Source organism: Magallana gigas, chromosome 10, assembly GCF_963853765.1.
Source record: "Magallana gigas chromosome 10, xbMagGiga1.1, whole genome shotgun sequence".
Lineage (NCBI taxonomy): Eukaryota > Metazoa > Mollusca > Bivalvia > Ostreida > Ostreidae > Magallana > Magallana gigas.
The window spans coordinates 23340506-23353215 of NC_088862.1; the positions used below are offsets into that span (position 1 = coordinate 23340506).

At 33.2% G+C, this 12710-nt stretch overlaps 2 protein-coding genes across 2 annotated transcripts in view; both read right to left on the reverse strand.

Moving 5' to 3' along the window:
* LOC136272168 (probable transcriptional regulatory protein HY04AAS1_0501) overlaps nt 1-12710 on the reverse strand; it is a 70887-nt gene that overhangs the window by 40069 nt on the left and 18108 nt on the right. The window contains exon 2 of the mRNA XM_066073305.1: nt 148-495. Within this exon, the coding sequence (XP_065929377.1) occupies nt 148-472 (325 nt within the window). The 5' untranslated portion in view covers nt 473-495. The remainder of the gene's footprint in view (nt 1-147; nt 496-12710) is intronic.
* LOC136269631 (uncharacterized) lies at nt 5301-7608 on the reverse strand. Its single transcript, XM_066073292.1, has 2 exons — nt 7489-7608; nt 5301-7111 (listed from the first exon to the last, which is right to left on the reverse strand). The coding sequence occupies exon 2, from the start codon at nt 7102-7104 to the stop codon at nt 5440-5442; it is 1665 nt and encodes a 554-aa protein (XP_065929364.1). The 5' UTR covers nt 7105-7111; nt 7489-7608; the 3' UTR covers nt 5301-5439.

Consider the following 12710-nt stretch of genomic DNA (forward strand, 5'->3'; position numbering starts at 1 on the left):
GTAAATGGGTTGATTGATTTTTTTTTATGAGTGTCGAACACCTATCTCAGCAGAGATTTTTTTAAGAATATAAATTAAAAGTTTTTAAAATAACTAGTATGTGAAGTTTCAATATGCGATACAATCCAGGAAGCTCTCTTTACTTACTTTTTACAGTTGACTGTGCTAGCTTGACATACTGTCCCATCAGCGCTGACTTTTTACTGTCCTGCGCTTCTTTCCGATGTTTGATGTTGGAAAATTTACTGTGCCCTGCCATATGTCTGTTTGTCTGCCAGTAAACGACAGGCAACATTTGGAACAGAGTCCTCTTAGCTACAATATCTGTCTTTGTGCTCAATCTAGCTGGCATTGATGACTTTTTGCTCACAAAATTTTGAAAGAGGCGTGTGTGACACAGGCTGTTTCTACGGCAACTCACAGTCTGTGTTTTGTGTAAAACACGAGGTAAGGTTCTCAGTGTTAATTCCATTTTCAAAATATCACAGTCACTATCTGCAAAATCAATAGACATGTTGAAAAAATTCTATAAGAAAAAAGAAATGAGGTTAATAAATTTAATTTGTCAAGCTTTTGGTAAAGTTAGTATTCAGAAATAAAAAATTGATATTTAATTTAACGATAATGGAAAATCTTGAACAACACAGACATATGTCAATAAAAACAATTTTACAAATAATAGCCCAAATGGGATATAAATTTATAGTGCAAAAATTTATTTTTTTTGGATTAGGTAATTTTTTACATGCAACACCTTTGGGTAGCAAGTTTTACTGTAAGCATATAGTTTGCAAGAAGTTTTGGAAATACTGAGGGAAAAACAATCTGTGTAATAGAACGGTTACAGAAAAATTTGTTAATCATAAGTTGTTCCGAATGCTGGAGAAAACGTACCCAGGAGAAAACGTACCCAGGAGAAAACGTACCCAATTTATAGGGTACGTTTTCTCCAGGAGAAAACGTACCCGGGTACGTTTTCTCCAAGAGAAAACGTACCCTATGAAAATAATAAATAATGGTTTTCATAGATATTCTTAAATGAAACAAAATAAAATATACAATGAACATTTGTTGCTCTTGTTTTTAAATGCATAGTCACGTACATAAATTATTAAGACAATAATTTGTAACATTCACATACATGTACACGAATATGGCCTGAGCAGTTTAATTAGTCAACAATTAAACGAAACCGTTAAATAATTAGTTTTTATTGCAATCTCATTTGGAGAACTAAATGATGAGTATCTCAAGAAGTAGATATCGCGTTATTTTTAACATTTTTTTTTTTAATTTATCTATAAAACAAAGTTTGCATCAAACCAAGTCCACTGAAATCTTTTAAATATTTGTTGATTCATATATATGGAAACTATATATACTACGAAATGTAACATTGAACGGTCAATTTGCTTCCGACGCCACTGACATGTATAATGTGTGGAGAGTGAATATTTCTGCCTCCTGCGCCGGGAGGCAATACATAATATTATATAATAAAAACTGTTCAGGTATTTAATTGATTATCACTATAATTAAAATCGGGGGATCTCGCATAGCGAAACTCAAATCGGTAAGGCTAACGATAAATGGATATTAGAAGAAGTAGACTGATAACACTTTATGACAGGTCATTATTTCGTACTAAAATAAAAGTTGCTACAATTATTATTAAGATATCATTCATAAAATGAATATATTTCCATATTTCTATGCATTGAAATATGCATTAAAGTAGCATTTGAAAATTATTGAATATGTCCAACCCCTTTAAATTCATAAAGTATTAAATTCGTATATCAATAAAACTCTTAAATTTCTGTATATTTATTATGCAAAATAGTATTTAAAAGTATTAAAAACCATTAAGTAGTAATATATGATTTTCATAGGGTACGTTTTCTCTTGGAGAAAACGTACCCGGGTACGTTTTCTCCTGGAGAAAACGTACCCTAGAGATTGGGTACGTTTTCTCCTGGGTACGTTTTCTCCTGATACCGTTGTTCCATTTCATGCACATGTATTCATATGCGGATTTACCATATTTTTAGCTAATTTCAAATTTTTTGCACTTAAAATTCAAATCCAATTTAAGATATTATCTCCCAAACAGACTATAATATTCCATTTGATTTATGCACTGGTCCCAACCTGTTTACATAATTCTCCAGATATTGTACCTAAACTTGAATTTGAGCGTGATGAAACAGGGTATGTTCCACTAGAGAGAAGCGTCTTTTTTTGTCAGGGAGATGAGTTTGGAAATAAATCTTTATGAATATTACCTTCCTGTCAGCAAACAATTTTTCTTTACTCCAAAGTAACTTTGTACCGAATGTTATTTAGAGGAAATTCGGTCTAAACACGTTTCGTAATGTTGACGAAGAAAACAATGGTTAGAACTTTATTATTAAAAGTTTAGATTAAGCATCATTAACTGGTTTGTAAAATGCATACCTGTCAGTATTCACTCCTTAGTTATCTACATTTCTCCGGCCTTGATCGGGCTTTTTAAAGAAAGGTAATTTTAGTACAGCATTCATAAAGTTTAAACCGTAACCTATACGGTATAATTCCGGATTGGAGAAGTAACAAATTAGTGACATAAAAGCAGATACATAAATTATCTATGTCTCTGATAAAAGATTCCAAATATAATTGAATAGTTTTTGTATGCCTCTCTCTATATTTTTTCCTAAACATAAAACAAACATTGAGAGAGAGAGAGAGAGAGAGAGAGAGAGAGAGAGAGAGAGAGAGAGAGAGAGAGAGAGAGAATTTTGACCAAACACACAAACAAGTTTTGCACGTTAATTAAACTGTTATTCAATAAGGTGAAATACCTGAAGAATTTTATTGATTTAGTTCCTTATATTTCCATGACAGAATTTCTTTTTGGTTGCCAAAAAGCTATAATATTGCTGTATAATTGTTAGAGTTTTACATGTATCGTTAGTTAATAAATAAGACATAGCTAAACTGCTAGAGAAACTGCTATTTTATAATTTAATGATTTTCAGAGACTCGTGATATCTAACGTTACAAAACTGCATGTTTCTTTAATCTGCTTAAGAGGAAAGTCCACTGACATAAAATAAAAAGTGCATTGATCTAGAATGGGGGGGGGGGGGGGCGAGTCCGAACCTCCCTGGAGAAATTAAACATAGTATTAAAACATAGACATAGGCCTCGTCACCCCCCCCCCCCCCATTCCTTTTCCCAATGAAAATACAATGTACCAGTCTGGTATATCACTTTCTCTTGAAGTGAAATTTGTAGAATACTGTGTCACATGATCAATGTATGAGATGCTGTAAACAATAATTGATCCTAACACAGATCCAATATCACTGTAAACTATTATTGGATCCTAACACAGATCCAATATCACTGTAAACAATTATTGGATCCTAATAGATCCCATATCAGTTAGACACAATTCGTCATGTCTTTAAGACAATCACCATGATCACCTTCGTGTAGCCCCCTCCCACCCCCGACACGTTCCCTCCATGCGGACGAAATCACAGGGTCCGAGCCCGTTTTAACATTAATTTCAATGTAACCCTATGATAAATGAAGAAAATTTATGGTAACATGGAAATTAATGTTAAAACGGGCTCGGTCCCTGTAATATTAAGGTAGCGACATTGCAGAAAAAATACATAACCCGATTTAGCGGGTTATTTTAATTTTTCCTGAAATGATCGCTACCTTCATAACTCGCATGAATCATCAAAGAAAGCATTTCATTGTTTATATTAACATCTTTCTCTAACTAATTAATAAAACTGATTATGAAAAGTTAGTAAAATTTACTAAATTAATGTTAATGTACAAAAGTACGTTAGCTTAATGAAACAGCCAAATCGTCTCCTGTGAGACTTTGAGTCTGGCATCGTCAAGATTATTTCGTGCAGTCCGAGATTTTACTAAGGTCGCTGATCGATAAACAGGGCGTGTCAATTTCAGTCCTGTCACTTTCAGCCGCTGTAGATTTCGACCAATCGATAAATAGGGCGTGTAGATTTCAGTCTGGCTGTTTCTATAGAGCTACATGTGTATGAATTAACTATAAGTTTCCGTAAGAAATAGAGGGAATTATGCTTGGTAGTTGTAGATATATTGAAATTAATGTTAAAACGGGCTTGGCCCCTGTGTATAAAGTGCCTAATTTTGATGAATCATTTACCGCCACCAAGTTTAGTACAAAAAAAAGACAATTAATTAATTATAATCTGGTTGCTATACACGATTTCTTGTAATCAGCAGCAGGTGTCACTACAGTATTAAATATTACTATACATTCTTAAGCTTACCAAAATTGCACAACTTTACATACAGATTAAAAAATTCAAAACGAACTTCTGGAAGAAATTCTCTTGACATTTTTTAAAACAACGCTTCATTTGCAATTTTCTAGCAAAATACACACGTGCATCCAGCAAGGCGTGATACTTTGTTTACCTCGAAGTTACACATGTGCTTGAAAATCAAGCCCGGGCCTTTTCACCCCCCTCCGGAAACAAAACGCATCAAAAATTCAAATGACCTCGCATTATTACAAAACTGGGATAGGTAGACCTCTTACACATTGTTTTTCATCTCATAAAAAAAATCAGCTCCTGTCTCGTGCGGAAACGGCCCAAATTCAAAGGAAAATTCGGGAATTATTTTGCCATGTCTCGACGTGAACCTTCAGTGATATATTGTATAATTATACTTTCACGTTAAATACTGAAATCCGATTGGTTTAGACGCAGTTGGCAATCCGTTCTATTAACCTCAGCGTTAACAACACACTTGGCAACGGGTAACACAACGAAATGTTACATGCACGTAAGTTATGCGCGTACGGTTCGCCGTAGAATTCACTTCATTTCTTTATACATGTAAAAACAGTAACATTTTCTTTAAAAATAAGACATTCAGTATAATAAAATAAATAGTGCCTGTTTGGGAGGGTAACTCCGCGTCGGTTGACAATAGATTTCCCGGGATGTCAATTTCAACAGTTACCCTCCCAAACAGGCACTATTTATATAATGGCACCTGCAGTAAACTTAAGTTTACATGTATTGTACTGTGTGCATTATACTATTACAATAGTATATCATATATCATATCATAGATAAATATCAAATTAGTTATGTAAGTGTGAACATTTCCTTTAGTCGTACAATAACTCAAAATTCGTGATGACGTTTTTATTTGTTCTCTGACGCATGAATATATAGGCTAAATGTATTCACATGAAATTGAACATCGCAGATGTTCAATACAATCATAATAAATTACACTGAATGTAAATATTTATTCATACATAGTATGAAATACACGTGTTCTGCACCCCTGATATGAACAAAGTTTACTTAACTTACAACAAATCATCAAATTCATGCAAATAGTCTTGCTTAATCTATATCACCCAGTTGGTGTCTATCTAAGAAATTTTATTTTCTTTACATTGCCGTTAAAATGTTCTGATACAAACAGATTGTCATTATTGTCCACACATAAACCATACGGACTCTTCAGATCACAGTTATCAATGTAACGGAGAAACTGTCCATCCTGATCCAGAATGTGAATACAATGGTTGTAATGGTCTGCTGTCAGGATACGACTCTGACTGTCTGTTGTGATACCAACTGGTTTAAATGGTTTCTTTTTGGTAACTGAAGGATGACCGATGTATCTCCATCTGAGTTTCCCGTTCTGATTAACCACCACTACTGCTCCAGCCTCAACGTCAGCTACACAGATGTCATGGTTTCTGTTCTCAGTGATGTATTTAGTATAACTATTCCCTGAGTACAGAGGTTTACCTTCATCATCAAATTGAATTGTTTGTTTCTCTGTAGATCCCGAGTAACGGACAACTTTGAATTGAGTTACATCATCACTGAACATGGTAACCAGGAGATCACCATTAGAGGTGACACACAGGTTACCAGGCCACCATCCCTGTAATCTGATCAACTCTTCTGTCTGTCCATTATTTGCTTTATTCACTGTACTTGATGTCCTGTCACAGAATAGTAAATTCCCATCACTGTCTACAGCTATATCATTGGGTGGTTGTTCTGATATGTTGCTAATTGTATGAAGCAATACACCTTTAATGTTAAAGCATTTGAAATCATTTGTCAATCCACATGTCCAAACACAATCTTCATTAAGATAGGTAACACTGCGTAGGTTTTTATACCCTGTATGTATTGTGGCAACAAGCTCCGGTTCATCCAGTAGTTCTCTCACTGAAGTGTTGGGTTTGTTTAATGACAAGACATTCTCTTCTGTAGCAGTAGACAAAGGAGTGATCTTTCCAAACAAGCGATTCAACTTTTTATGGTCTAATGGTTTTGGAATGAATGTTGGCACTGTGATCTTCAATTTGGGAGGCAGCTTGCTGAACTCTCTGATCTTAGAGCTGTATTCAATGGTAGGAGATACTTCAGTGGATTTCTTGATTTCTTCTGTGGCCAGTAATGTTTGTTTTATGAGAGCCTGTTTCTGTTTGATTTCATCCAAGTGTTTTTGTAAAATATCTCTGTGTTTTACTTTAATCTCACTGATTTCAGTTTTCATTTTATTGACAACAATGTCAATTTCTCTGTGCCATTGCTCTCCTTGTTTGGACATTGTTGTTGTAAGTTTCTCATATCCTCCATCCAGGTCGGCAAGCTGATTTTCCAAGTCGAGTGCAATTTCTTCATAGGTAGGAGAAATAACGTTTTCTAACTTATTTGCCTCGTCCGCAATAGCATTTTTCTTTGTCGTGTAAACTTCTGAAACTTCTACAAAAATATGTCCTCTGTGTATTTCTGATGCAGTACAAGAAGAACAAACAAATATGTCGTTGCAATTTTTGCACTGCCAGTCACAATTTTTGTTTGAATGTGTCACACATTTTGGGTAAATCAGAGTAGATTTTCGCTCCTTAAAAGGGACTATTTTATGTTTGTCATATCTATCTGAGATGTGATCTACTACACAAGGCTTGCAGAGGTTGGTATGACAAAAGTCACAGTAGCTGTGTACTATGGCGGTCTCACAAAGGTCACATCGGTGCACGTCCTGGGCACTAGAACGAGGATCCATCGCTTTTCTAAAAATATAATGAAAAAATGAAATGAAAAATTAAATATACTGTTTGTTTTCAATCCAGAAGAAAATGTAGTATTAACAGAGACATAAATAACATTATTTATGTCTCTGGGTGTTAATGGTTAATATTAAGAGCCAACGTGAAAACCGTATGATGCAGCCCTGCTTTTATCAAGGGTTACAATAACCAAATAGAATAATCAACTTGCATTAATTGATAAGCATTTAAGCATAAAATATATTTGTTGAAGGTCAACTCATAAAGAAAATTAAAACGAAAGTACTTATTTGAAAGATATTAATTTAAAACGACTAACGTTACATGTAGGTATCTCAATTTTCGTCTAATAAATTAAGTCAATTATAAGCGATACAAACCTTGTTTAAAATAAATCAATTTACATATTCGTCGAATCGGACATCAAACATGCAGACGTGTACACGTAACTTAAACATGGCTGAGTTTGCTTGTATGGAATGTAGTCACATGACATCAAGAATGGAAAGCAATTAGAGTTATTCCCCATGTATTATAACCTTTTATCAAAACTACCCTTCTAGTCTATTCTCTTTCGTTACTGAACAGTCAACATGGTCACGATGCGATTGAAGAACATGTATGCAAGAATATTGGAGTTTTGACATATACTGTATACAGTATAGAATTCCAAATAAATCAATGCAGTTTGTTGTGCATGAATTTCATTATGCTTATATTATACGATGAAATCTTATTAGCACGTACAATTCAGCGGCCCATTTTTTAAATGACGCCTTGTAATGTAAAACATCTAATGCCGTATATCGGATAATTTGTACGTGCTGTCAAGTTTTACTAATTTTGATTTGTTTTTATTTAATTAACCTACTAGTATCTGAACAAAGGAAAACACGTGCCTAATTGCGCTTGAGTATTCTATGGGTTTAAAAATAAAAGGCTATTAATTATGTGTAAACATTTCACACCTACATAAATAATGTAAATAAAAGTCCTGTAAACTAAATATCGTTTTATCATGGATAACAAAATTCAATGCAGGTTCATAAATTAAAAATAAACCATGACTTCCAACAATTAAATTTGCCAGCTTACTGAAGGCTGTATAAGCATACTGTGATTAAATTAAGGGGGTTATTATGAAAATTAGCAACTGACATGAAAGTGGAATCTGCTTTTCGAAAAGATTCAGGAAGAGCTCTGGAAAACATGGAGGAATAGCTGCTCACTGTTCGAAAGCTGTTCCAAGTATACAAGACAAATTATGAAGTTTTAAGATATTCATAGTTTTATCTTCTGTTCTATAAAATATTAAAACATATTCATTGATAAAATTATCAAAAATAATTCAAATCAAATCAAATCAAAAAATTCTTGAAATTTATAAAATGATCAGTTTTCATTATTTTCATTACTATTTGAAATCGGGGTGTCTCTTATTGAAGAATGACCATGCATACCATCCAAAAGATGTGAAATGTGTTGAAGATATATCACATTCTTGAATGATTGTTAAGATTACATGGGTTGGATATTGCTTCTTTATATAGAAAGTTGATATTGTTGACATTCCAAAATTCTCTAAAACAGTGGCCGGTTTAGCCTGGACAAAATTGCACAAACAGACAGATTGACTGATATATTTATTCAAAACATTCTTAAAACTTTTTCATTTACAAATTCAGAACACAGACCTATGCATATAATTGTATAATTTGTCAAACTATATAATTTATGAAATAATTACCTAAATGAAGGTCTATGTACAGTGCATGTGTTCCATGATACTTACATTTATGTTCAATTTTCAGCACTGTCTACAAAAAATAAAAATTCGGCAACACGAACCAACTGTAAAGATGAATGCAGGTATATGCAACATCGGGGTGTACAAATATTGATTTTTGATTCAAACTGAGTTTCGATGAATATTTTCATAATTCTGGCTCTCACGCTATATTGAATATTTTTTAAAAAAATAGGTGTGTATGAATTGGCCAAATTCCCATTACTATTTAGAGTTGAAGTACATGTATATGGGCGTGCTTGAAAAACATATAAAACAATGTACATGTAATATATAAATATTTAAAGTTACCTACATTAAACTGATCATATTAGCACACGATATTGACCATTTCTTATATTTTATTCTTGTATCAACACGAGAGTCTATTGTTTTTGTTTTGTCTTTTAAAAACTTGAAATCTTTTCCCTGGCCGTGGTTCATGGATGGACGGAAGATAACTTGGAAAATCTCTTCCGCGTAAAACATTTACAATTATTATACTTCCCTGTTAAATACTGAAATCTGATTGGTTTAGACGCAGTTGATAATCCGTTCTAATACCCTCAGCCTCAGTAACACACTTGGGAACGGGTAACACAACGAATTGTTACATGCGCGTAAATTATGCGCGTACGGTTCGCCGTAGAATTCACTTCATTTCTATATAAAAGCAGTAAAATTTTCTTTAAAAATAAGACATTCAGGATAATAAAATAAATAGTGTCTGTTTGGGAGGGTAACTGTTGAAATTGACACCCCTCGAAAACCATTGTCAACCCCCGCTTCGCGTTGGTTGACAATAGCTTTCTCGGGGCATCACTTTCAACATCTACCCTCCCAAACAGGCACTATTTATATAATGTGCATAGTTCTATTAGAAAAGCATACCAGTTTAAATGATGTAGAAAGTAGACCACATTTACTACTAATTATGCCTTTTAAAACGTAATGCGTAATATGTTGTACAAATGAATACAATCATATTTTTTGGAATATCACAATATCAAACAAGCAATACATGGAAATCTCATTTTTATGAAGATGTAAAGTTTCGTATCTCTATAGCCATTTCGTATTGCTCAAACTTCACCAACAGGGTGTCTCTTCGTAATAGATGTAGATCTGTAGCTCTCTGGTTGAAAAATAATCGGATAAACAAACTGATTTGTCTATACAAATTTTTTCAACCAGAGAGCTAGTAAACAGATCTGCAGCTTTCCTTCGTAACAAGCGTACTATGCCCTTGAACCAAAGTCATATCACATCGCTGAGTAAATCTTAGTCAGGAGCATATTTTTTTACTACTTTGCTCAAACAGTCAAAGAATACTCACATCACCTAAAGGATTCGAAGTTTCCATAGCCAGAGGTCAAGGTCACTTGGTCAGAGGTCAAGGTCTTATGAATTCATGCAAAATCCTTGTCCAAGAATATTTTCTCTTCCTTTTGTGCGACTCATTCTTCATCTTCAGTGTTAACATGAAGAGTGCAGTGACCTCGAGTTGTTTCTAATGCCAAGGTCGAAACAACACTTTTTCTCTTTTCCTTTGTCCTTATTTGATCATACATGTACCCATCCCTCCCCCGGTCAAAATGAGCATAAATGAAGGATGTACAAAACTCATGGACTTTGTTCTAGAGTGGTACTCATGGAATGGCATGATAGCAATCCTTGCCCCAAGCAAACTATCTCCCCCTTTTACACTATCTGACTCGCACTTAACCTTTTGAGGTGTTCACCCCCCTATTTAGTTACACCTCCATCTCGACATCATCAAATCATCTATCTTGTTTTAATTTGCTCCCCCCCCCTTAGTTATAGGTTGTTTGTTGCCCTTATTTTTCACGTTATACATGCAGAATACAGAGATATGTAACAGTTCTGTTTTCTCACAGATTTCAAATCGGTTGTAAAAAAACAAAACACCAGTATCATTTGTAAGTTGAATTTATTAAGGCACACTTGGCTGGTTACCAGCCCTCGCTTCCTCAGTCATACACCACCAGTTTTATCTTTATATATAATAAACATATGTATATACCACATTATGAAAAAAAAAGAATTACAGAAAATCTTTACAGACTTGCAATTCTGACAAGTTTATACAAGTGTGCACATATTTATTGCATTTCTATCCTTTTTTGATGTGCACCAGAATTGATACATACATAAACATCTAAATGACCCCTCCCCCTTTTTGCCATTGAAAAATAAAATAAATAGATGGTTTTACATTTATATAATACAGTCAATGCATTTTTTTCAATTCTGACAATTATATTGATGCATCTGATTAGATACATGTATATACTTGAAACATATGGTATATACCATAAAAGACAATATAAAAGAAAACAAGCAGATTAAATTATACATTTTCAGTTAATATTGTATTCTTTTATGAAACATCAACAAGACTTGAGAGCTAAAAATATCAAATATTCTAGTCTTCATTAATATACTGAAAAGTAAAGAATACTGAAACATCATTATGTAGATATAGACAATTATTTTTTAAAAAAATTAGAAAGAGAGAAAAAAAGAATACAGTTTTAATCAATACTTATTCAAAAATCAACATGTAAATTTGAAGGATAATACATGAGATTAAATTGACCTATAGATCACACAGGTTAGTTTTCAGTCATTCTATAAGAGTTGAAATGAAGAATACATAATGCAAACTGATTATAAAATTGTTAAGTAACAATAATAAATGAATGTATCATGGATTGTGCTTCAGAATAGAGAGAAATTTAAAAAAAAGATCTTCTCATGCATGGACACGTACTACTAGTTTATACATATTTAAAACAAAAATCAGAATGCCATTTTAACTGCGTTACTATTTCTCAAAAACATATGTGAAGATTGAAAAACAGGCATTCATATTAATTTCACACATGCTGATCAGAATGATTTTGCTCAACAGCTTGAGGATATTGTCTTTTTAAAGCAATTTCATAAGTTCCAAATTCATTAAGTAGGACTTGTTGGTCATTGCCATTTTTAGACTATAATAATCTTCTTGAAACAAAGAGCTCTATACAGAGAATTAGGCAAAATATTAACATTTTAGAGCTAAAAGATTTGAATTTTTGTTAATAATAGTTATAAGCCAAAAATAATATAATACAGGTAATTGTTTTAGACAGATCTGTTAGATAATTTGTTGTTTCACTAGATACAAGTCAAAAATATCATATTACCATCAACTTTTTTTGGAACAGATCTAATGGATAATTTGTTAACCGCCCACCCTCCTTAAGTAGGATTGTTGTAAACAAAAAAAGGTGTTTGATAGATAAACATATGTAAATGCGCTTCAAAATTGATTACATGTATTCCAATTAACTTGTATTTGCAGATCAACCACATGTGTAAAGCAAACAGAACAAATTCTAAACCGAACTCAGCAGACTGAAGAAAACAGGTGACAGATAATTTAGGTATCCAGTTATGATTTTACAACATTACCTACGTTAGCTCTTGCTCTCCTTTCAACAGAGAGAGAGAGAGAGAGAGAGAGAGGGAGAGAGGGATTATATAATCTTGTCAGTCATATCTGGTCAGAATACACACACAGGGCACAGCCTCTAGTACATGTAACATATGCAAATTAATACATACATTCTAAAACAAAAAACAAGAAATAACCAATTAAGTTAATTATCTCAAATAGTCGCCCACTTCTACAGAATCACATATATAACACAATGGGTATTGGATTTCATTGGTACTGATTAAAGAAGTATGTAATACTAATTCTTACATATATATACATTAAAATATACAAAACCAAACACGTTCCAC

Coding starts and splice junctions, on each gene's coding strand:
- LOC136269631 (XM_066073292.1), bottom strand. CDS start 7,104: ATGGATCCTCGTTCTAGTGCCCAGGACGTGCACCGATGTGACCTTTGT.